At 33.7% G+C, this 25557-nt stretch overlaps 6 protein-coding genes across 15 annotated transcripts in view; 4 read left to right on the top strand and 2 right to left on the bottom strand.

Moving 5' to 3' along the window:
• Positions 1 to 8820, top strand: part of Trpm (transient receptor potential cation channel, subfamily M) — a 28679-nt gene extending 19859 nt beyond the window's left edge. For 3 of the 4 annotated variants that reach the window (XM_018519540.1, XM_018519539.1, XM_018519541.1), the window contains 2 exons: positions 701 to 2020; positions 8758 to 8820. In XM_018519540.1, the coding sequence (XP_018375042.1) occupies positions 701 to 2008 (1308 nt within the window). In that variant the 3' untranslated portion in view covers positions 2009 to 2020; positions 8758 to 8820. Of the gene's footprint in view, positions 1 to 700; positions 2021 to 8757 lie in introns of those variants that run through there. The other variant, XR_001940511.1, reaches the window with a different exon arrangement.
• PolE4 (DNA polymerase epsilon subunit 4) lies at positions 1975 to 9296 on the top strand. Of its 3 annotated transcripts, none has more exons than XM_018519546.1 (3): positions 1975 to 2020; positions 8758 to 9015; positions 9081 to 9296. In XM_018519546.1, the coding sequence occupies exons 2-3, from the start codon at positions 8785 to 8787 to the stop codon at positions 9219 to 9221; spliced, it is 372 nt and encodes a 123-aa protein (XP_018375048.1). In that variant the 5' UTR covers positions 1975 to 2020; positions 8758 to 8784; the 3' UTR covers positions 9222 to 9296. The 3 variants fall into 3 exon arrangements, with proteins under 3 accessions (XP_018375048.1, XP_018375046.1, XP_018375047.1); XM_018519544.1 differs by lacking the exon at positions 1975 to 2020 and adding an exon at positions 8583 to 8671; XM_018519545.1 differs by lacking the exon at positions 1975 to 2020 and adding an exon at positions 8688 to 8704.
• On the bottom strand, positions 4025 to 5683 carry LOC108768882 (uncharacterized). Its single transcript, XM_018519543.1, has 2 exons — positions 4984 to 5683; positions 4025 to 4800 (listed from the first exon to the last, which is right to left on the bottom strand). The coding sequence occupies exons 1-2, from the start codon at positions 5057 to 5059 to the stop codon at positions 4400 to 4402; spliced, it is 477 nt and encodes a 158-aa protein (XP_018375045.1). The 5' UTR covers positions 5060 to 5683; the 3' UTR covers positions 4025 to 4399.
• A 2074-nt stretch (positions 9297 to 11370) lies between the features above and the next one.
• LOC108768962 (dnaJ homolog dnj-5) lies at positions 11371 to 16814 on the bottom strand. Of its 4 annotated transcripts, none has more exons than XM_018519691.1 (7): positions 16795 to 16814; positions 16407 to 16562; positions 14456 to 16013; positions 13798 to 14242; positions 13460 to 13675; positions 13154 to 13383; positions 11371 to 12210 (listed from the first exon to the last, which is right to left on the bottom strand). In XM_018519691.1, exons 3-7 carry the CDS (start codon positions 15997 to 15999, stop codon positions 12081 to 12083), a joined length of 2565 nt encoding a protein of 854 aa, XP_018375193.1. In that variant the 5' UTR covers positions 16000 to 16013; positions 16407 to 16562; positions 16795 to 16814; the 3' UTR covers positions 11371 to 12080. The 4 variants fall into 4 exon arrangements, with proteins under 4 accessions (XP_018375193.1, XP_018375192.1, XP_018375189.1 ...); XM_018519690.1 differs by having other exon boundaries at positions 16631 to 16798; XM_018519687.1 differs by having other exon boundaries at positions 16615 to 16798.
• Positions 16815 to 17496: 682 nt separating this feature from the next.
• Positions 17497 to 21673, top strand: Tsr1 (Tsr1 ribosome assembly factor). The gene is made up of 12 exons (XM_018519653.1): positions 17497 to 17695; positions 17884 to 18157; positions 18256 to 18502; positions 18649 to 18846; positions 18945 to 19175; positions 19481 to 19649; positions 19732 to 19932; positions 20013 to 20236; positions 20648 to 20911; positions 21020 to 21130; positions 21234 to 21441; positions 21545 to 21673. The coding sequence occupies exons 1-12, from the start codon at positions 17584 to 17586 to the stop codon at positions 21661 to 21663; spliced, it is 2358 nt and encodes a 785-aa protein (XP_018375155.1). The 5' UTR covers positions 17497 to 17583; the 3' UTR covers positions 21664 to 21673.
• Positions 21674 to 22009: 336 nt separating this feature from the next.
• On the top strand, positions 22010 to 25352 carry Lkb1 (Lkb1/serine/threonine kinase 11). Of its 2 annotated transcripts, none has more exons than XM_018519656.1 (6): positions 22010 to 22444; positions 22609 to 22729; positions 23542 to 23727; positions 23935 to 24071; positions 24133 to 24476; positions 24651 to 25352. In XM_018519656.1, exons 1-6 carry the CDS (start codon positions 22101 to 22103, stop codon positions 24809 to 24811), a joined length of 1293 nt encoding a protein of 430 aa, XP_018375158.1. In that variant the 5' UTR covers positions 22010 to 22100; the 3' UTR covers positions 24812 to 25352. The 2 variants fall into 2 exon arrangements, with proteins under 2 accessions (XP_018375158.1, XP_018375156.1); XM_018519654.1 differs by having other exon boundaries at positions 22101 to 22444; positions 24648 to 25352.
• Positions 25353 to 25557: the final 205 nt, after the last annotated feature.

The raw sequence follows: 25557 nt of genomic DNA on the forward strand, positions 1-25557 counted from the left end.
AGAAGCGTTACCATCATAAGATGACTGCTTCTGTATCATGTAATTTTTGTTAGATAATTTTGTCTCTTACTCTCGTGACTTTAAAGATATTTAAGATGGCAATAGTTATTGTTTTATCCTTTTAATATCTTTAGTTTAAATATCTTTTATTATACACTTATATGGAATACTATAAAAGAAAATCCAAATCCCTTTTAAGAATTTATAATATTTATTAAAAGAAACGATAAATGTTTTATTAATATATAAAAATTAATATTAAAATAGAAGTAATATTCAGTTTTAATAATAGAGAAAATGTAGATAATATACTCGTAATTACATTTGATATATATCAGAAACTTGCAAAATATTCATTTTTATAATCATATTTTAATATTTTTACTCTAATATCTTTATATACAAAAATAATCGTGCATTTACGCAAAGAGATACAATTCTAAGATACTAACAAGCCATCTATATTATCAAAACCTATGTTCCTAAAATTCACTGCCAGCGCCGAAAATGTGTACTGCACGTAACATAAACTACAGATTTTTAACGCCGACAGTGAATTTTTTGGAATACAACATGAGAATTATCTTTATGATCAATTTTTCTCATATTAATTGAAAATTGTAATTTTTTTAGTGAAACTTACGTTTCTCGATTTTTGTACTTTTCTTTTTATTTACAAACACCATTTTTATATTTACAGGCTGTCGAATTTCGTATCCGCAAATTGGAGGAATTGAGTCAACAAACTTTAGCACATCTCGGGGTGATTCATCGTTTCATGGCGACGTACATGCCCAATGAAGAACTAGCCGGATTAGGACCGTTTGACAATATTCGACAGCGTCGGGTATCAGAGCGATCGGAGGCTCTGTCCGAAGCGGATTCTCACACGCAGCTGTCGACAGTCGCACGACGCAAAAAATTTCTACGATCTCTTACCGACGCTGCTTTCCTAAATGTTAACCATCCAATAGATGACGTTCTCAAGGCCGAAGCTATGATTTCCCGTGAAAATCTTAGTAGACACGACTCTTCCGTAAGCATACACGCTCACGTCGATCAAGACGATGTCAAGATAACTAAAAGCTTGGAAACGGAAGGCAGCAAAGACATGTCCGAAGGAACAACCGGCGAAACAACCGGCAAGAAAGAAATACCGTCCGAGAAAGAAACGAGCCGAGATACTAGCAGAGAAGTAAGTAGAGAAATTAGCATGGAAGCTACTAGTAGAGAAGTCAGCAGGGAGACCAGCAGAGAGGCTAGTAAAGAGGCTAGCAGCGAGAATCCGTCCTCTGACATCAAACAAGATTCAACGGAGCATGTACTTAGACAAGATTCTGCGGAGCGTGGGCCATTCAGGGTGAACAGTAGAACTCGTTCGGAATCCGATGATTTTATGCTGCTTCCACCGCCAAATACTCAGAGAGGCGTAACCTGGGCGGAGCCTCGCGTGGCTGTGATTCCGTCGTCTGTCGCTTCGGCTGGTAATATGCAAAGATCGATTTTATTGGCAATGCGCGCTGAATATACTAGCATCACGGATGAGCTGGAGAGTTATTGTGGTCTATTGAGCCCGCCGAGAACACCACCGGTCTCACCGCCACCGTCGTGGATGCGCAACATATCGGATATGTTAAATCCTGAGATGGCATGGCAGATTGAGAACGAGCATTTGCGTGACGCGGAAGAATGTGATTATCAACAAATGGAGGATCTGATTCATCGACGTTACCATGGCGACAATAATAATGACGACGGACCACCGAACATACATGCGGATGATACCGGTGATATCACATATTTCTTTAATGTATCCAACGAACACCGCCAGCTGCGCCGCGCCTCCGCGATCGAGGAGGATCCCCGCCGACCACCGCCAATGATTAGCGTCACCCGTGAAATCGAGCAAACGCTTGCGCGACCACCGATACACGATTCGGAGGGGACCAATCCGAGTGATAAGAATCTGAGTACCGTACCTGCCCCCGCTTCTGAAACCATGTGTTAAAATGAAAATCAAGTAGGGAAAATACGCATCATTTGCTAAGCTTTCGGAAAATCAATTTCCAATTAATAAAATAATCTTTATCGAATTATTAGCTTTATCACGATTTTTACTATTCGAATATAATCGTATTAACTCTTCGTGTTCATTAATCGTTTTATCAACGACGCATAGAATTTTAAATGTTTTTAACAATTACAAGAGTAATTAACTATCTCTATTTTAAGATTATTGGAGGTCCAATACATTTCTTCTAATCTAATATTGCTTCTCAGTTCCCAGACAGTACCAAGCTGTTAGTCAGCTGTCTGTCGGCAGAAGGAGTTTAAAGTCGACTTGAGTTAGACTGAATGTCAACTTCTAATTGACTAATACCCGTTTCTACTAATATAGATTAACTTTAATCTTCTTTTAAGGGGGAACATCACTGTGACAACCGAAAAAAAGCTTTTGTGAACTTTTTTTGTGAAAACTAATAGCTTATATGAATTATATTATCTTTATATATTCAAAGTACATGCATTTACGTAGTTATTACAAAACATTCATTAAATAATATTAATATTTCTAGCCTCAGTACTCATTGATGTGCACCTCGTCTGGAAAAACATGGGTGCACGGGCGCTCGTCTAAACAGAAGCTCTAAATAAAAAAAATTTTTTTTTATTTTAAAGTATATAAGTGTAGTTTCAGTTAAGCGTACTGATTTTTTGATAAAATAATTTTAGACAAAATGGCGCTGTTTTAAAAAAAGAGGTCACGATTTTGCGAAATCGTTACTTTTTTTTTATTATATTTCAAAAACTAATAATCCGGTTGAGAAATTCGTACGCTTAACTGAAGATAATTTTGTTGTAAACATTCTGTCCAAAATTCAAATCATTCGGATAAAAATTGGCCGAGGTAAGCGTCCAGTTACGAAAACGTAGTTTCGAGGAAAACGTGTTTAAAGTTTTACAACCGGATTAGTTTATGCATCTAACTACGTGCACTCCAGCACATATTTACTATAGTTTCGTTATGAATTTCAACATAATATTTTAGAGACATATTTTTAAGATTCCAAGCATTCTAAAAATGCAAAAAAAATCGATTTTTTTGAACCTGTTACAGTGGTGTTCTCCCTAACTTACTCTTCGTCTTTTTCTAATTCTTAGAACTGGAAAAAGATGAAGAGTTAGTTAAACCGAGATTAAAGTTAATCTACATTGATAGAAACGGGCTTGAGCCTTAAAAACGACAAACGTCCCAATTATAGTCAGCTGTAAGTTAGCCAATGTAATCAATTATGTCAATTCTACGTCGACTATAAGCCGACTATCTAACTAATCATCTAATCTTATTTTAATAGTTGGTTAAATGTCGACTTTGAAAGTCTACTACCAGTCGACAAACAGTCAAGCATGCTGTATGGTTTTTCATGTTTAATGTTCTAATGAAATGAATATACTATCACGTTAGCATATGATAAATAGGAAAGCAAGATCTTTGCACAGTATAAAACATTTTGTACTTAATTGTGTTAAAATCGATTTTTATTATTTTTTAGTTGAACTTTTAACATATCCAAGTAATTAATAAAAATTTGGGTGGAATATACAAATGTGCTGAATTTAACATAAATTTTTGAATTCTGTAGAGGGAAGCGGCCGATTAAAGCAAAAAATATATAGAATAGAGCAGTGATGCGCAACCTTTCTTAAGCTTTACTGCACTTTACTCGTTGGTTTTTGACACCTTTACTACACAGAATGGGTCTTTCGTGTCCTGGATTAATTTTCATCAATTTTATAAGTATATTGAGAGGAGTTCTGTAAACGATACAGCAATATATTAGAGCAATATATTAGAGAGGAGTTCTGTAAACGATACATTTTCAATTTAAAAAAACTTTGTAAAAAGCTTCCTTTTAAGCTAAATTAAATGTATTTCTATTGATAAAAAAATTTAATGCCAAAAATGTTTAAAGTTAAAGGTTAGTTTAGTTAAAAATTTACTGTTCGCATTATAAAATGCAATAGTTACTCTGCTCAGGGGCAACTTCCCACGCGAAGTGAGATCCACCCCACCTCCTCCCCTGCTTAGGGGGATATGATTTTCCACGCGAAGCGAGATATATAACTTTATTTAAACATTCTTGGCATTAAACTTTTTTTCTGGTGGAAATCCATTTAAAGACATTCATATGTGACGTCATTTGGAGTATTTCTGCCGAAATTTATAAAACAATCGAACGTAGAATGTTAGGTGTCCCCGATTTACGGGATCGTGTCTTGTGAGTTGGTAGAGCGGACTGAACTGGGTCGAAAAGTCCTTTATCATTTTGCAATTTTCCCAATACTTTAGGAGATATTAATTTCTAAAAATCACTGAATAAGCACGTATTTGCGCGGACTATCTTCTGGACGATGATAGCGGTGTCGGAGTACGCGATGTGGACAAGGCTCTGATGGTAGCGAGAAGTCGCCGGAGTCCCATGTAGATCTCGCTCGTCGGTACGATGGTCGCCGGTGTTTCGTCGACGGATGGCTCTTCTCGATGAGATCTCTTCGTCGATGATCTCCGGGTGCGTAGACGCCGTCGTATATCTCGAAATTGTCGCTGGACGTTGGACAATTGAAGAGATCGCTCGATCGGACGTTTGGGATCTCGCACGATCGTCCACGTGTAGTAATCTGCTCGCGCGTTGATAATTTTCAACAGTGCGATTTCGACGTGTTCGTCGATAAAGTTCTCGAGTGCCGTCTCGAACACCGGAACGTTGAAGTTGGTACGGAGACGCAAAGCCGGTCGATCTTTGCAAAATTGGTCGTGGGATCGGTAAACATTAGGCCTGTTCTTTTTAACTGAACTTTTGCATCAGTTCATCTTTCTTCCTTTTCTCTTTAGGAGGAAAGAAGAGGAAAAAAGATGAACTGGTGCAAAAGTTCAGCCAAAAAGAACAGGCCTATGGTAACGCATAGTTTATGGAGTGTTACCGTTCTCATCATGACGACTCTGTTTCGATTGTTTCATCGGTCGATGAATCGGAATTATTCGACGAAGGTTTCCCATCAAAAGGCCATCATGAAATTATCGAGGGACACGACGGAGTAGTCTCGTTCGATTTTCGATCGTCCGTAGGCGATGTCGCCCGCGAAGTGCTTGTCGTACGTCTACACGGCGTTTGTCTCATCGAAAGGCAGACCGTGATAGCGCCTTTGGATGTAATTGACGACAGCCTATACGTATCTGATGATCCTTAAATCCGGAGCCGGAATGTCGGCGGTGTGCATCGGGAATTGAGGAACCTTCGACGAGGAGGAGGAGGAAGACGACGTGTCGACGCGCCGACGAGTACCTAACTTTTTTTTTTCCCGAAGTTACTCAACTGTCTTCGTTACAGCGATCAAGTCACTCGACTTTTTGCTTTCACTTACATACTGATCGAGGATACCGTACCTTTCCACTCTTTTTACACGTATCTCAGTCACCGTCTCTGAAACGTAACGAGTAATATATTTTTTTTAATTCTTTTTCTTCAAGGTTTATACTCTACTATCTTCTTTACAGCGATCGAGAATTCGAAGTCATCGTTCGGGTCTACGAGCGGTTTGACTCGTACGACACAGTCGATCATCGAGCATAGTTCGCTATCTTTGATGAACATATGTCGCTTGATAATGAAATTGAGCGTGAAGGACGCTTAGAAAATCAGAGGTGCAGTCCGTATTCTGAATAATTACATTTAATTTATTTAATAATTACAATAAAATTATTATTTCCCAAATCATGAGACAATTTTCTTATCTAATCTTTCTCAAACTATTCCGAAACTTTTACAATAGAAAAAAGTAAGAAATGTTAAATATTTTTCCTAACTCTGTACACTCGATTAATTTTCGTTGATTATAAATAAATTATTGTTTCCTAAATTATAAGTAATTAATAAAAATTTGGGTGGAATATACAAATGTGCTGAATTTAACATAAATTTTTGAACTCTGTAGAGGGAAACGGACTCCTTTCCTAAACTTTCCCAAACTATTCCCAAACTTTTACCATAAAAAAAAATGAGAAATGTTAAACTTATCTGCTAAGTATACGTCGGTCCCTATGCCTTGCCTACTCTATATATACAACCTCTTTTTATACAAACTGTTGGATAATACTCGCACACTGTTAATAATATTATTAATGTTATTATATTAATAATATAAATGATAATAATATAATAATAATAATATATATAACGATTCTGACTTTCATAATGATAACATCTTTTTAATCTAATTATTATACATTTATAGTCGGATATGTACAATTACTTTGATATCTATCGGGCTTTTCTTGCATTCTTACCTGCAGGATTTGTATTTTTACAATTCATCATTGGCATGGAACCAAATTGAAGGGATTTAAATTTACATCTGAATAGTCACTCGATCTGTTATGTGAGTTTGCAAGGAAATCTCCATGTGTGTAACCTTTTGTATTTCACTAAGGATGGTCCCAAATGTTGGCCGAAACGTTCGGATTTTTAACATAATTTCTTAAATACATCTATGTGTAAGAAATTGTCACACATTGTTTTATAATTGATTCTGCGCACCAATTACCGCGGCACTCTCATTTACCTTGTATTGTTAATGTTTTTTAAAATTTGAGAGTAATTATTACTAAGCTTTTTATTTTAATAATAATATAATAATAATAATATGATATAATAATATATATTTATTATGTTATTATATTAATAATATTATTAATATTATATTATCACGTGTGATAATATTCACACGCTGTTTTGCACGTAAGAATATGTACTGCTTGCGCATTTTACGGTTAGCTTGGTCGTTCGCTTGTACTTGCTTTTTCGAAACTTGAAAACTGATATGAATGCTTGGTAAGCTTCAAAATCTATATGTGAATAATACATACTTTCGTGCACTTTTCTGCACTAATACTTCACAACGAAAAAACCTATGTTAAACTAAAACATACACAAATTAAGCATTTGTATAGCATTTCTTTTGGTTTATAAATAAATTATTTACAATTAAAAAATTGATTTACATATTTTACGGCTTTATTTTCCCAAATAAACTACGTTTATACATATACAGCCGGTTACAGAAAGGTTGCAACATTTTTTTCGATAGGATTCGGAATGCAGTTTGCTCACCAAGCGATTAGTTCTTATTTATAGATCTATGAGTAAGAACCAATCACTCGGAGAGCAAGCTGCGTTCTGAAACCCATCGAAAAAAAGAGTTGCAACTTTTCTAGAGCTCTGCTACACGGCACGCTTAATCGGGTTTAATAACATCCGTAGTTATGAAATTGGCCAATCACAGCTTTTCCTCGGGAGAATAGAATGATTGTGATTGGCCAGTTTCATAACTACGGATGTTATTAAACTCGATTACCCCGGATCTACAATAGGGTTTTAAGCCTTAAGCCATAAGAAATGGGCGAATCACAGTCGCTTATTCTTCTCGGATTCGACTGTAATTGGTCAGTTTCTTACGGCATAAGGCATAAAACACCTATTGTAGATCCGGACTTAAGGGTGCCGTGTAAATGTAGTCTATGACCAGCTGTACATAAGTTTGAAAATAACCATTTTGCATCAAGATGGGGGCAAGTTTGCAGTACTTTAGAAATCTAGTGACTTTATTCAGCCATACTGCCGGATACCGACACCGTGTTTCGAATCCATTTTTTTAGAGGACCGGCTGCTTGATTTTGATATCCTTATTATCCAATGAACTATATATATACTGGAATGGACATCGAGAAAAATTAGTGGCCACAATTAATCAGCCGCCATTTTAGTTGGGACGATATTTGAACGAAGCGTTCGCGCACGCTGCGATCGATGTATCGATCCATGATGTAATCCTTAAGGCCATTCTACATTGGTCGTATCGTAGACGTCGCAAGTCACAAGCTTGTTGCTTCAGCCAATCCGATGCTTCAATTTTAAAGTCGTATGATGCTTACGACGCTTCCGACGCTACGATACGACCAATGTAGAATGGTCTTTATATCATCCTTATATCATGTATCGATCGATGTACTATCGATGGCTGCGTTCAGCAGACTCAACAGTTTTGCAATCGTTTTATGATTCTTCGCTGAGATAGGACTATTCCTTTAAATCTAAAAGTATAATCTAATCAGCGCGACGAATTATAAAACGGTTGCGAAACTGCTGAATCTGCTGAACGCAGCCGATGGAAATGGGGTGATTGATCACGGCTCGATTGGACACCACCAATCACATCGACCGGTGCTTAGGAGCTTTGTAGTCTCAAGCGCTGTGAGTGGTTCGTGTCCAATTGAGCCGTTGCTAGGGAGGGCTCCGATTGCACACATCGCATATTGCACACATGTATCGCTGATTGGCCAATTTAAAAATAAAATAATCTCATTGGCAAAACATTGAAAAATTACTAGGCACCAGTTGATATGAGTGGTGTGTACAATCAGAACTGTAGGCAAACGGGATCCTCCCGTATATAGTTCAGTGCTATTACCTCATGGTATTCAGTGGTATTTACCTATATTTCTTGACACATTTCCTAACCTGAATTTTTCTTAATTTGAACGATTAATATCTCGGTTCGTTTGACAACAACGCTTTTCTCAAATTTATTCGTTCGTTTAATTTCGATTTTTGAGGTAACGTAGCAAATTAAACAATTATCCGCGAATGTAATATGTTATTTATATATTTATTTAGTTTTACCCGTTGCTTTTGTGTGTAGTTACTAGCCATACGTTACGTATCCAACATGGATAACTCGGAAATCGATGGTTTAAACAAAGAAATTCAACTCGATAAAATCCATGTTGAAGAGAATCCGCGAGATTCACGGGATGAAGTCAACACCTCGCATGGTGATGAAGAGCAGCGAGAAAAATTGATACGACTACCCCTGGGAAGAATAAAAACCATTATCAAAATGGATCCTGAAGTTTGTTTAGTTAATCAAGAGGCTACGTTTTTGGTGGCGAAGTCAGTGGTAAATATCGAATAATTAACTATGATGCATTTTATAATGTGCTCAAATAATCATTTATTTTTTAGGAATTTTTTATTGAATCTCTTGCAAAGGAAGCTTATAGATATACTGCACAAGCGAAGAAAAAGACTGTTCAAAAACGTGATATAGAAAATGCCATCGATAATGTGGATGCACTTGTATTTTTGGAAGGTATGCTCGATTAGTATCTGTTATTATAGAACTAAAAAAATTAATATTTTTTAATTTTTTTTTACGATCGTAAAGGTAATAGTGATATTTGCGAGCATTAAATACTGTTGCTTGTTGAAATTATTTGTTATAATGTATATATTTTTGATATTGTATAAATAAGAATATTTGAATACAATAATTTATCCATGTAATAACTAGGAAAATGTTTGTGAGTGTCTCTTTCATCTGCCAACAAAATTAGTTGTTCCTTATTGAATATCTTTTATATCATTTACTATATAAACAAGTTTCGCGTTCTGAAAGCTTTACTAAACGTACTGTATAAAAAAGTTTGCATTTCAGTTTTAAATTCATTTATTATATTTTTCATTGGTACACAACAGATTGTTTCATGTATGTGAAGTGTTTATTTGACGCTTCACGAAAGGAAAAGTATATAGTAAATTACTTATATGTTAAAACTCATAAAAGTATTTGCGGACAAACAATTATATTGTATTGTGAATATCTTCGTTTTTCTTTCCTAATCGAATTAATCTTTTGAATTAATTCCTCCTATATTGCTCTATTATTTTACATTTCGCTACTTGACTATGCGGAATGAAAATAAACGCAAGATGGAAATGAATGATTTTTATTGTTTGCGTGTATATCGTTAAAACGGATGTAGAAACTTGAAATAAATTCAGAATGAGAATTTTATTCAGTCTCCATAAATGAAATAAGAATGTTCTGTATATTGATGTATACATACACAATGTGATAGTTCATGAAATGAGCAATGTTCATTGCTTTTTTTATCATTCTATCTTTACTGAACTATTTATAAAGCATTTGTCAGAATAAAATCTTTGCAATCCACACTGTTCCTAATGTTCTTAACGAATTCTATATCTTTCTATGCGCTGCAGCTAATTGCAGCTTCTACAATGTAATATTGCATACATATGTACACACATATGTATATAATATCATATTTTTATCTTCCTTTCTAGAGTTTTATGTGTGTGTGTGTATACAGGATGAAAAATTTCAAACGCAATAGGATAGTAAGTATGCAGTTGTGTGTTGCAAAATGTAAAATTTTTTTAATAAGCAACTATGTGTGTCTTTACACTAATTGATTCATTCCATTATGCGTAAAAGTATTAAGGTACGATTATTAAAATAATTAATAGTTTACAAAGCATTTAATATTTCATGTCAATATATGGCTAAAGCATAAAATAACTCAAAAACTATTCACTTTTCGACAGTTTTAATTTTTTTGTATGCAGAATAGTTATAGAAATCGTATTATGTAAAAATTCTATTTTTAAAGTGACGATAACACTTTTATGTTCTCGAAAGTGATTTTTTAAAATTAATTTTACCATTATTTGCGCCTCATCAAGTTATAACTTTTATTTAAAACGTTTTTCCGTATTTTACGTTTGAAACTCATCCTGTGTATACATATATATATTTCTATATATATATAACATATGTATGTGTAAATATATATATATATATATATATTTAGTATAGTATAGTTTTATGTATACGTACACGAAGTATACAATACATGTATATATAAATATTTTAAGAGAATAAGAATTAGGATGCTAGGATCATTTGAAGAAATCAAACTATTTGCACGTATAGCAGAGTATATCGTTAGAAATGTTTTCCTAACTAATATTTATATATATACATATATATTATATATATACATATATATGTATATAAATATATGTATAACTTACATAAGTAACAAAAATAGAGAAAATCAGTCTTCTTTACATTTGCCAATTCAGGATTTAAATTATAAATGGCATATATACAGTAAATGCAAAGAGTATTTGTACAGGGAAGATTTTTAAAGAATCTTATTTGTTGAAAGACTATTATTTATTGTAATTTATTAATAATAAATACATTCTGTCCTAATATAAGTAGACAATTCTGTGAAAATAATCATAACGTTAGAAGGAAAATTTCTCGACTGTACGAATACTGTTTGTGCGTTTTAACAGTACAATTTGTCATTTTTTTTCTTATTTTATTAACATATCTTTTTTACATCTTTTTAGGTAAAATAATTTTGAGAAACATACAATGAATGTATACAATCTGTTTCATTCTTTGTTATTAAATTGCTAATTAGTGTGTTAATTTTCTAAACATAAGTTTTTTTTCATCGTTGTCTCCCTTGTACAAATACTTTTTGCATTTACTAGATATAATTCTTCAGAAATCACGACTTATTTCGATGATGAAGTTAATATTATAAAAGATAAAAAAAACAAAATAAAGTAAAACTTGTTGGTTTATAATATGTAATCTGATATCGTTATTTTTTCTGGAAGAACACAAGGTTACATCATACAAATTGTCTAAATGCGTATATAAAAATTTTTATGTTCAAATCTAGCTTTGCGACGCATACAATACTTTGTTTCTATGATCGTTATTTGGCATCTCTATGTATTATCTTGGAGACAATCAACATTGTTTTGTTATTTTAAATCTACAAAATATCGTACTGAATGTTTTCGTTTAATGTATCTGTTGTTTTGAATAATTACTATTGTGATGCTCTCCTATCATTCTCGAGTTTTTTTTTCTTTTTAACATGTGAGTCTACTCGATATGATGTTTTGTAGTACATGTACGTTCATCGTGAACACAGTTTCTCATAATCTCATATTGTGTATCAGTCACAGATATTAACGTTTTATGAATATTTATAACATCTATATGCTAAGGTTAATTATTTAAGGATAATATAAATTTAAGATTGCGTATAATATGCGTTCTAATGTAATACGCACTTTATAATTATACAACGACGTCAAACGCTTAGCAATTGTTCATCTACTGCTATTTATCTACTTCTTACGCTTAGTTTTGCGTCGTCTGCTATCACTTCTGAAAGAATTTTGATCCCCCGATGTATTAACGCCAGCAGATTTACTATGGTTATAGAGATTGTTTAGGAAATCCTCGAAATCCGCTTCGCTGTTTCATAAAAAGAGATATATATAAATACACACACACACAGACGCGTGCGCGCACATATAGTGTATCATTTTAATTGACGCATTAAAATATTCCGAACAGTGCATTTTAGAGAAAAATGTTTCAGACAAAAGTTATATGGTTTCGAGGGGGACATAAGATGGTGTTATTAGTTTGACGTTGGAGAATTGTTTGAAGGTTACGTAAAGATCATCAATTTCTTAAATGGAATCCCATGTACTACATATTCTTATAGCTTGTCTCGAGTTTTCCAAAACACTATGAAATTATTTTTCATCAAGTACTTTTCGAGTTATAATTATATATTTTCATTTTTGTGTGTGCACAAAAATTACATTTCTACATAAAAATGAAAATAAGAACAACCTCCAATGGCCTTGATCTTGACAAATGTTATCAAAGTCATAATTCTGAACATTCAAGAGGTTTTAACCGTCGATTGGACACCTTGGGTAATGCTAATGCCAGCGGTACTATATCTTTGAAACCATATAACTCGACCTTTACGTGACTTTCAAACAACTTTCCAAGGTCAAACCAATAGCACCATCTTATGTCCTCCATATAACTTTTGTCTGAAACATTTTTCTATAAAATGCACTGTTCAAGAAATATTTTAATGCGTCAATTAAAATAATACACCCTGTATATGCATACTTTACATCAATTTTAAATATACATGTTCAAAGAAGAGTCTAAGGCCGGTATTCATAGTCGATTCTTATTTCAAGACCATCTTAAGTAATGTCTTAAGACGCTAATGCAGCCCTCTAATTGGTTCGAGACTTCTTAAGATCGTACTTAAGATGATCTTGAATATAAGATCTGACTATGAATATCGGCCTAAGAGCTTCTCAGAATTGAATCGATACTTAAGTTTAAGAAGAACTATAATGATAAAAGTCAGTCGTGTAAAATGTACCTTGTATTAGGATCTATCTGTTGCCGCTTTTTACCGCTATTGGGTGTTTGAGACGGTAATCTTTGTCCTAAGACGATTCTATATTGGACACTATGCGTATTCGCTCTAAGATGTTTGAGATTCCCAGCTTGGCAAGCTGCCCAGTCAGTTACATCGTACACAGCTCCTTCCATGCACGCGTAATAGTGCCATAGGAAACCCATTAAACGAGACTCTGCCCATATATCACCCTGTACGGACAGTTTAAACAATTAATTTTAAGAAAAGGAACAGTTGATAAATGTATAAGATAAACGCAGTACTCACTTCTTTCGCACTGTGACGTATTTTGCATTGATTGCAAAATCGCGCGGCATAACAAGGACGTTGCGTAGGAATACGTTTGTGTCTCAAGCCACAATTTGTACATCTTATTGTATTTGCTGCCTGTTCCATCTTTCGATGAAGTTGAGATAGCAAGTCGCTTAGCTCGCCCCAGGCCGCTTCGACTTGTCTAGTCTGATCAAACGCTTGCCTACGTTCCTAAAATAATACGCAACGTTAATAAATGTATATGCACAGTGATCTTATAAGCCAAAAGCTGATATTGCTAATTTTCATTATCGTTGTTATGAAAAAAATATGAGAAATGGATGCTTTATTACCGGTTCCCCAATGATATCGAAGGCATGTACCAATATTTTGAATGCTTCTTCTGCCCCTGGCTGATGATTTTTATCCGGATGCACTAGGAAGGCTTGCCTCTTGTAATATTTTTTAATATCATCATCCGAGCATGTAGGTGTAACACCGAGTATGCTGTAAGGATCCTTTCCTTTGCATGCTAATAATCTTTTCATGGCTTCCTCACCAGTGCTGGGCAATGCGATATTAGTTTCTAGTCCGCCATGAATCCAATTACCATTGTCTTCTTTATCCTCGTTTTTCTTAGTATTTATCTTTCGCCAGAACGCAAATTTACTACTACCAAGCCAATTGTCCAATTGTTTACCAATAGCGTTTAAAATATGAATTTTACAAAATGTCACAGCCACATACATCCACCAGCACTTCAAATAAAGTATGGTGTGATACCAAGCACATTTGCCACTGAAAAATGTTAAAAGGTAAGAAAAATGGAAACCTTGCTCTAAAAGTAACTTATATATAGATGCGAGAGTGCTTTCCATTTAAACACAAATGTCCTATCTTTCTTGGCATTCCATGAATAACAAAGAACAAAACAGTACTTGTGTCACCAAATGAAAAACATCCAGAGAAAATGTATCTTGCACAAATATTTAAACATTTGTCGATACTTACAGTTGAATAACCAGGTTGATGCTCATGCTAACTACATCAGAGATTAAATGCAATAGCCAATAAAAGATTTTCAATAAAATTTTGCTCCAACGAGTCGCATACTTATTCAAGTTTTTATATAAATCTTTAATAGAAGATTCTCTATTGTCTCTCTTTCTATTTCTTTGTCCCTTCTTAATTTGTTGCTGGGCCTTTTCAGTTTGAAAACGTTTAGGATTCTTTTCCTTGACCGCCTTTTTATCCTCTTTAGTCACTTTATTAATAATTTGTTGATTCTTTTCTATTCTTTCAGATGAGACTGTCTGACTGGATGTATTGATTGTGTTCAAGTTGTTATTTATCTGTATCGGACGTTTCGGAATATTTCCTGCAGTTTTGGGATTATTGTTCTGTACCTTGGTATTATTGAGAGTCTCGTTCTTTTCTGCTTTCTTAGATGATTTCTTATCAGATTTTTTCTTTTCCGAACAAAACTGAACAGATCTATCAAAAGCGTTTATCTGACGAGAATCGGATTGTGAACCAAGATTGTCTAGTGATACCCAACGTCTTGGAAGGTTGGAAGAATTTTTTTCGAAAACTTTTCTAGGAATTTGCATTTTCGGAGAATTGTGATCATCGCTACCAGACGAGTTTTGTCTCTTCAATAGTGTAGGCTTGTTCTTAGTTTTCATGTTCTTATTAGAGATTTTCTTGCCTGCTATCTCGATTTTTGGTTTTACAGGCTGAACCGTTAATGGAGATGGCGGAGTTGGTGCAGATTTTGTTAAAACATCAGAGTAAGACGGTCGCATAGGTTTCACTTCAGCCACCATTCTTGGTTTCTTGTATTGAGAGTCAGATATATTTCTAGAAGGTAAATCTTCGCTTTCTCTTACATCTCGTACAGCTTGTGGTACAGGTGTGATATTGGGAGATCCTCCAAATGGACTATAAGTACCAGATTGATTTGGCACCCAATTTTCAACTAGATTGTCAATTAACTGTTTTCCATTAAAGTTTTGACTTGGCAACTCAGATGGTACAGTCATATGTTGATCATTGAAAAGACCATACTCCTGATTGACGATACTTTGATTAGAGTAGGGTGTCATATTTGATGAAAGACGACATTGCTCAGCCATAATTTGAGAAGCATTCCCATAAATAACATTAATATAGTTACCACCTCCGACATCAATGGTACCAATTAAATCATTATTTTCATTAATGCCTAGGTGATTTACTGTTGTTTGCGATGGAAAATATATTGAATCAGTGGTTGCAGTATCGTAACTGGACATATCTTGCATATACAAAGATGTGGTCATTGGTGTCATTCCAGGTTGTATTCCAGAATTCGAATGTGTGGGTTGACTGGTGACGTGATGTCTGGTTTGTCCAGGTACATATTCTCCCCAATTACGAGAAGTGGTTTGTTGTGAAGGAACATTAAACTGGGCATAATGACCGTTGGAACCTTCCAAATCTGGAGTCATAGCTTCAATAATCTTATCCAAAGACATGTGCTTGAAACCGGGAGAGGTTTGTTGTTGTTCTGCCATATTGATTTACCTCTCTAGAGACAAAACAAAACGAAGTATATTATTCAGATGTTACAATGTCATTTACAAGTATTAAAACTATTTAATAAAGCGACAAAAAATAGAAAGAATACATCTCATTAAAATTTTTACATTTCTAAGTGATAAATATGTTTATTAATGAATAATAAAACCTGGCAAGTTAGGAATTAGTTATTATACAGAAAGTTATTATACAGAAACATATGCTAAATTTTGTGATACTAATAATAATTTGCCAGTTCTTGTTTCTTTACAAATATCATGTTTTTTATTTTCTAAATGTATGATAACATATATGTCAACTGAAATTGGAAGATATAAATACGTTTTCTAAAAAAATGTCTATATATATATATATATATATATATATACACATATGTACTCACATAACCATAATAATACGTTGAGAACGTTAAATATCCACTAATGTACAAGTTAGGGATATTCGATAGCGCGAGTACAGCTATTTTGCATCGTCGAGATAAGTTCGTATTAAATAATCATTGTCGAGAGAGCAATTCAGCTTAAATAAATGTTATAACCTAAAACGAATCGAATGTTAGCAGACGTCGGTACGGTCGGTACAATATTCACATTCATCAATAAATACACTTTTTCACAATGGTTGCTTATAGTCGCAGTTTAGCATATTTACATTAATAGTAAAAAAAAAACTGTATTTATACGAAATACACGATTTTACGTTATATACCATGCGGTAAACGTAAAATCAAGCATCGTATTCTTGTCCGGACCAGTTCGGACGAGGCTAACCAGTTACCAGTAACCAGTGATACCAGATGGAGAGATTTTTGGAGATTTTTTCCCACCACTCCATTGTCTCCATCGCACGCGCAGTCCATGTACAAGAATATAAAGGTGCCATTACATAGGAGCGTTGAGCATTGTGGGCTTACTATTCGCTAAAAACAGGTCACGTGTTTAAAAATTGACGAATAGCAAGCACACGATGCTTCGACGTTCGACACTGCCATGTAAAAGTACCTTACGGGCTGGGTTCGGGGAGACGCTATTAGCGCCATTCTATCTTCATCGTCCATTAAATGTGAAACAAGGATAGTATGACACAAATAGCGTTGATAGCGCGCTCCTCGAACGCAGCCACGGTATTCCATTCCCGAGGATGCGCAGTTGGCTAGAACATGCCAACTGCTCTTTGACCAATCAATACGTTGCCCCAAATTATAAAAAGGAATATGATTGGCATAAATTGGCTGCATTCAGCAGAACACAACAGTTTTGCAACCGTTTTATGATTCTCTGCCGAGATTGGACCATTTCTCTTGATCTAAAAGCATAATCCAATCAGCGCGAAGAAAACTTCCAACAGTTGCAAAATAAACGTAATGCTGAACCGCAGCCATTGCTACCATGCGCACCAACTTTGTGGCAAGCATTTGATTGACTGTTCAGCTTCAGCGGCTCGTGAAAATGTACCTTTAATCGCTTAATGTATATACTCCGATTTACTGCAACCACATGGCAATTAATAATTATTTTCTTTCTAGACTACAGTTGTAGTGTCTCTTTACGATATTTACAATGAATACGACAAAACAAGAGACACATCGGCCAGGTGCACTTAAACAATCTAATAAACAACACAAGACTGGAAGACATCGCAGTAAAAGTGCCATCAATAATGATTTCAAAAGTAAGCTTTCTGTACATGTAATAGTGATAAATAGTAACAAAAAATTATGTTTTATTCAATTAAAAATAATAATCCTTTCTTTCTGAATGCAATAACAAATTTTATATACCAATGTTTAAAACATGCGCTTTTATGGAATATTCTTTATTTATTTTTTAAAAGAATATATTTTATTTTTTCTTGCCTAGATAAACAAAGTATTATCGGAAAGTTGCCTAAACGTTTTGAGAAGAATCTTCGGAAGGATGCACGTAGAAATCAATTATTGCAACACAGAAAAAAGAAACGCGAACAAGTATTGGCACAGAAAAGAAATCTTGGTGGCTTTTCTTCAGCACCTATCCTTATCTGTGTTATACCATTGCAAAATGACACAGATATAAAGAACATTGTATCTGTTGTAACTAATATGGATGAAACTGCTAATGTTACTACTAGTTCAAGTGGAATAACCCATATTAGGTACTATGAATGAAGGAACTTGTTTTCTATATTATTAAATAATAAATTAAAAATTTAGCATTTATTAATTTTTTAAATTTATATTTGTATTTATTTAGTATACCAAGGCTGAAACAGCGGTTTTCTATTATTGTACCACCAATAGATGACATTTTTGCAACATTAGATGCAGCCAAGGTTGCTACCACAATACTCTTTGTAACTTCTGTTGCAAATCAAGGAAATGATAATAAGCAAGGACAAATTATAGATGATTGGGGCAAGGAAATTATTACGTCTTGTCTTGCTCAAGGTTTACCTTCTACCATAGTTGCAGTGCATAATATTCAAACGCTTCATATTAAAGTAAGCAATAACACAAAAATCTTCAATAATTCAAAAACCTTTGAAAATAATGTAAATTAATTCTATTGCAAAAACATTGGAAATTCTATATTGTCAAACATGTTACTTATTTATTATTCTTTGATACATTTTAAACGGTATTATAGAAACGTCAAGAATATAAACAATCTGTGCAACGTACAATTTCAAAATGGCTTCCTGCAGAAAAAGTATTTGAATTAGATACTACAGCTGATTGCTTAAATATGTTACGCCATGCTGGGTTACAAAAGCAAAGAAGTTTATTTTATAAAGACATAAGACCATATCTTTTGGCTGAGGAAGTCTCCTTTGAATGTGATGGAGTATGTAAAATTTAAAATACACATATTTAAAAATATATAAAAAGTAAATTGATGCCACTTAATTGTTACAATGCTTGTTATAATGCTTATCTCGACAGGATTCTCTTGATTTTGGAACTCTCATGGTTAGTGGATATTTACGAGGCACGACACCATTATCTGTCAATGGTTTGATTCATATATCAGATTTTGGAAACTTTCAAATCTCTTGCATCAAAACGTTGAGGGATCCGTATTCAATTGAACATGAGCAGAAGAGACATCTTTCTGATAGTAAAATGGAATCGAGAAATGAAACCGAGATTTTAACTGCAGATCCAGAAAAACAGGTTTGTTACACATATTTTAATATCAATAATTTGTATTTTTCGAACTAAAGGTCACCAAGAAAAAGTATTCTCAAACAAGTATTACTAATTTTTTTATGATAAAAGTGAACATTTGAACAGTATCTATATTAACAGCAAGAGAGATACAGAAAGTAAAACATTATTAAGGTACAGACATTTGTAAAGACACGTTAAAGTTTATAATAATTTATATGTGATTTATTTGTGTTAATATATCTGTATGTGACTTTGATAGCAATAATAATAATGTCAGTACATACAGTTTAAAATATTAAAATTTGTAGGAATCTCTTGAGAGCGAATATATTCCTGATCCAATGGATGCTGAACAAACATGGCCTACGAAAGAAGAATTGGCTGAAGCAGCAAACAATAGAAAGAGAAAAATTGTAAAAGTTGTGCCAAAAGGAACTTCTGAATATCAAGCTGCATGGATACCAGATGAAGATGGAGGTTACATATTTTACTCCTTTTTCTCCTTCTAGGAAATTATTTAATCCTACTTCAAAAATATATGTTGTTCCTTTGTGTGTAGAAAGCCTGGGTATATGTTCAGAAAATGAATCAGAAGACAATATGGATGTGGAAGAGGCAAAATCCGAAGCAGCTAGTAGTGAAGATATGGAAGATGATGAACAATATGAAACTATTACGATATCGGAAGCATTGGATGGGGAGCGTTATGACCAAGATATCGATGTGAATGAAGAAAAGCAAGCCATGGAAAACTTCAAAGGTCATTATAATTATATACATTAAGCATACGTAATGTATCATCTTTCATGATGGTTTTAGTAATATTTTAATAAAATACAGAAGCAAAATTGGACGCACAATTTCCCGATGAAGTGGATACACCTCAGGACACCTTGGCTAAAATAAGATTCCAAAAATATCGAGGTCTTGAATCGTTCCGTACTAGTCCATGGGATCCAAAGGAAAATCTTCCTATTGATTATTCTCGGATAATTGAATTCGCCGATTATGATCGCAGACGAAAACGTATTTACAAAGAATGTAAAGCTATCGAAGGAGTCATGGTATATATTGAATATTATATATATATATATATATATATATATATATTGTATATATAGTATATATTGGCAATTATCTTTTTTCAGTATTAATCTTGCATTAAATATTTATCGCTTACAGTTTGTGTGTATATATATTTTTTTATACGCTATATATGTATATCGCTACATTTCATTTGACTCATAATATATATATATATATACATATGCGTGCGTGCGTGTGTTTATGGTATAATTCGTTAACTTTATGTTTATAAATCAAAAATTATTGTAGTCTTGACATTTTGGTACTCGGATTTTTATCTCAAAATGATCTCAGAAATCTGTCTTTAAACATTGTTACAGTTTTTATCGGACACTCTATATGTATACATATGTATGTATGTATGTATGTACATATATATATGCTTTCAGCCAGGATGTTACATACAAGTTTGTATCGCTCATGTTAGCAGAGAAACTTTCAAGGCATTTGCTATAATAGAAAATAAACCATTAATAGTGGTCGGTTTACTTCCGTATGAACATAAAATGTCTCTTTTGAACATCGTATTGAAACATTCGAGCAATTACACGCATCCAATCAAGTCAAAGGAAAGATTGATATTTCAGTGCGGATTTAGACGATTTACGACATGTCCAATATTCAGCCAACATACGAATGGTACTAAGCATAAGGTAAGTTGATGCACTTTTATCTTGTATTTGAAACATGGTTTATAGTATAAAGAAATATTACAGTACTTCGTCTATAAATTTATGTTTTACCATGATAAATATGTTTAGTACGAGAGATACTTTCACCCTGAAACTACAGTTGTGGCGAGTATGTTCGCACCCGTTACTTTTTCGCCATGTCCAATTCTTTGTTATATCGAGAGTAAAAGTGGTAAACTTGTATGTATATTTTTTTACAGTGTTATTAATATTGTGTTAGAGTTGTACTATACGAGAATGAGATTTAATGTGCTGCTATCAAGTTCAAATGACGTTGTTTTAGGAATTAATTGCAACTGGTAGCGTGTTATCTTGTGATCCCAACAGAATTGTCTTAAAACGAGTAGTTTTGAGTGGTCACCCATACAAAGTAAACAAGAGATCAGTAGTTATACGTTTTATGTTCTATCACCGAGAGGATATCGAATGGTTCAAGCCAGTCCAAATGAGGACAAAATATGGACGTAGAGGCCACATAAAGGAACCTCTAGGTAAATGATTAATAATTGAGTACCAAGCAATTGCATCTTATACTATTTGCTGCATTTATATTTACTACTCTAATTAATATATATACTCCCGATTTTATTATAGGTACACATGGGCACATGAAGTGCATCTTCAATGATCAACTAAAGTCTCAAGATACAGTGTTGATGAATTTGTATAAACGAGTTTTTCCGAAATGGACTTATGAACTTATGAATCAATAAAAATTAAAATTATTTGGTCTTGTTCATTTTTGAAATAGTCTATAAATTTATTCTATATTTGTTAGTGAAAAAATGTAGATTTATAAAACCGGTTTTAAGAGGATATATAAACGTTAAGAATGTTATTTTTTCTACGCTAGTATTACCAGTTTGAAATAAAGCGATTTGAAATAATGTCGTCAGTTGTGTTGCAGTGTGTTTTGCGTATTTGAAAATTGATTAGAAAAATGGCGTTCGCTTCGCTGAATACAATCGAGCATGCGCGACTCCCGCGTGAGCCGCGTCCTCAATCTGGTAACACTGCGCCCTTCCACCCCCACCTTTCAACCATCAGTAGCACCAGTGTTCATAACAATGATTGCCGGTTGTATTTTAGGTTAAATCACTCGTGTGATCTTTCTATCCTAATAGTTTATAAACTCTCTAGCGGAGTAAAAATGGACAATAAAATAACGATATGCGACCCTGACGAGGAGGAAGTAGAAAATGACATATTGCGTGATATCGAACCGATCATGTGGATCAATGACGATCCAAACTATGATTTGGACGAGGTTAACATGTTTTTTCACAGAGTCGACTCGGATCAAATTATATACGAAGAAAAAAGAAAAAAATGTAAATTTATCGGTAAATATGTCATGGGTGATGTTCTCGGTGAAGGTAGTTATGGGAAGGTGAAAGAGGTACTGGATTCGCAGACACTTTGTCGCAGAGCGGTTAAAATACTGAAGAAAAGGAAACTTCGAAGGATACCAAACGGGGAACAGAACGTTCAACGGTGCGTACGACAAATGTATTTTTTATGAACGTTATTATATCGGTATGTGCGTTATACCGTTAAATTTTTTATCGCTACGCGTACAAATATCGACAAGATACTTTTTTGTTGCAAAATCTTTCCTTGCATTTCTTGTGTTTATTTTAATAATTGATATTTTACAGGGAAATAAAATTGTTAAGAATATTAAAACATAAAAATGTAATAAATCTCGTAGACGTTTTATACAGTGACGAAAAAGAAAAGATGTATCTAGTTATGGAATTTTGTGTATGTGGATTGCAGGTAAATTTTCATACGAGTATCGTTTTTTCATTACTCTAAATTATTAGATACACAACGCAAGTTTGGATATATATTTTATATGAGTTGTAAAATTCAGGAGGTAATATCGATTTAGCATTTATATAAAATGATTGTTTATTCTACTTTAGTTATCAGCATCGGAAGAAATATGGATTTATTTCAGGCTACACATTGTATCTGCTGTATGATTTTGTGTCGGCTCATCCCATCAATCTTGAGTTTTACATATTGATTATTATTTTCAATGATAGGGAGCTTAAAAAAACATAGCAAATTGTATGTGCTTCCATATTTTTTTATCTTGTTTGATTAGGATTTTGTACTTTATATATTTGGTTCATATAATTATATGCAAGTATCTCGAAAGCAAGTTATACTTTGCACAACATAATACACAAGAAAACTGCTTAATTTCATATTGAATTTTATTCATTTTACACTTACATTTTGTAAAAGCTGAATAAATGTTGTATGACTCGAACGATATGACGCTAATACTAACGATTGTAATTAATTAATTACAAATATATTTTACATTTTTATTTTAAATGGTATATTTTAAAACCAATCAAATTGCAAGCAAATAATTTACAATAATATTTAAGTTTTTATTGTTTTTATTACAAGTATTTTGAGTGATAATAATTGTGCTGTTTCAAAAACACAATGAAATTTTAATGAGAAGAAGGAAAATTGTATTAAACTTTAAACCATATTAAACTTTTCGATTTGTAACAATGGCTTGCATGAATTAACAACAATTAGATTTCTATTTATTAGATTCTTTACAGGACATGTTGGAAAGCACGCCCACCAAGAAGCTTCCACTTTGGCAGGCACATGATTACTTCTGTCAATTGTTGGATGGTTTAGAATATCTTTATAGTAAGGGAATAGTCCACAAAGATATTAAACCTGGAAATTTGTTATTAACCCTAGATGGTACCTTGAAGATTAGTGACTTTGGTGTTGCAGAGGTACAAACTCCATATCTTTCAACTTTTTATTTTATTCAAACTTTTTATTAATTTAATTATAAAAACCGATAGTTATAATAATGAAAAAAATATTGATGAACAGAGTATATTTATTTAGAAAAACTGTTAAAAATACGAATACAAACATACATTGGAACAGTGCGTGTTTCATTTCTATTTTGTGATTATGCCTCTTCACTGTACTAGGCATTAGACATGTTTTCCAAAGACGATACATGTACGATAGGTCAAGGATCCCCAGCATTTCAGCCACCAGAAATCGCGAACGGCTGCGAAAGTTTCTCAGGTTTTAAAGTAGACATATGGAGTAGCGGAGTTACATTGTAAGTAACGCTTGTACACGACATTATCCAAAGATCAGAATGGTATATCTATATATTACAGGTATAATATAACCACGGGTTTATATCCTTTCGAGGGAGATAATATATATAAATTATACGAAAACATTGGAAGGGGTGAATATACTGTACCGAAAGAAGTAGAGGAGCCTTTAAAGTCGCTCATAGAAGGAATGTTGCAGAAAGATGCGGATAAGAGATTTACATTACAACAGGTAAAAAGACACGCGTGGACCATGTGTGAGCACCCTAAAACACAACAACAAGTACCTATACCGCCCCTTAAAAGCAATGGCTGCCACAGCATGACTGTCTTGCCATATTTGATGGAGTATCATTACGGAGTTGATGAAAATCCCATATACTATACGGAACATCAGCTGAATGGTAGGTTTATTACGTTTGCTGGTAATATGAATATTTTTCCTTTTCAAAAATAAGCTCGTTTAAGAAACTATTTTTCAGTAACGCGGCGGCAACAATGCAAAATTTCAGAATGATTGAACTATCTTTTTATGAAACACATAGAAAATTTCATAAAAATTTCCTTTTTTTTAGAAGAGCGAAGACTTCAAGAACTAGATCGCATTAGCGAGGATCGAAAAACCACGTGTAACAGTCATCACACCAAATGCAATACAAACAGTCAAAACAAACGGAGATGGCGTAAGCCGATTTCATGCATTAGTATTAAAAGATTTCCATCCTGCAAGCCATCGTGATTTTGTTAATTGTGTCGCATATTTTGTTGTTTGTATCTCACTGACTGTGTCAGTTACAAAGTTTCTCTGATGGAGATGACTGAAAGCTTAAAGAATGAAAAGCATGCGAGACACATATGTAATGTAGCTAATCTAGCAGTGTGAATGGGACACAAAACATTTGACAGAGTCAGTTCAAAAGTGTCGGATGTAAAGATTGTGATATTAAGATTAAATCGTGTAGCGAATAATTCAGTGACATCTTTATTGATCGTTCAATGCCTAGGAGATGCCCAATCAAAGTCACATTTCATTTTGGTGCCATATTGACAATGCGATTAATAAAGTTATTAATCGTCTGTGTTTAACATTTTATTTACCGTAAGATCTCCAATTGTACCTTTGTCTTTAGTAAGGCCTAATAAATCTAACTCTTATGAGGCCAACTGGACATGATCGAACGTATGTAAACAATATGTACAAATGTATATTTCAACTTGTCATTCTGTCTAAGAGCATTACATTAGGAAAATACAGTTGAGTTAATTAATTATTGAAGCGATAGCACAAGTGATTCTTTTAAAACGTTAATTTAATTTCCATTCGTTGAAAATGTCTACGTGTTTCTATTTTACAGATACCATCTACGAGATACTATTAAAGACAACCAGTCTTATGTGAGAGAGAGAGAGAGAGAGAGAGAGAGAGAGAGAGAGAGAGAGAGTTCGCATTACTGTTAAAATTTAAGTGATTAAAAGTAAGAAACT

The sequence above is a fragment of the Trachymyrmex cornetzi genome, unplaced genomic scaffold, assembly GCF_001594075.2.
Source record: "Trachymyrmex cornetzi isolate Tcor2-1 unplaced genomic scaffold, Tcor1.1 scaffold83, whole genome shotgun sequence".
NCBI classification, from domain to species: Eukaryota; Metazoa; Arthropoda; class Insecta; order Hymenoptera; family Formicidae; genus Trachymyrmex; species Trachymyrmex cornetzi.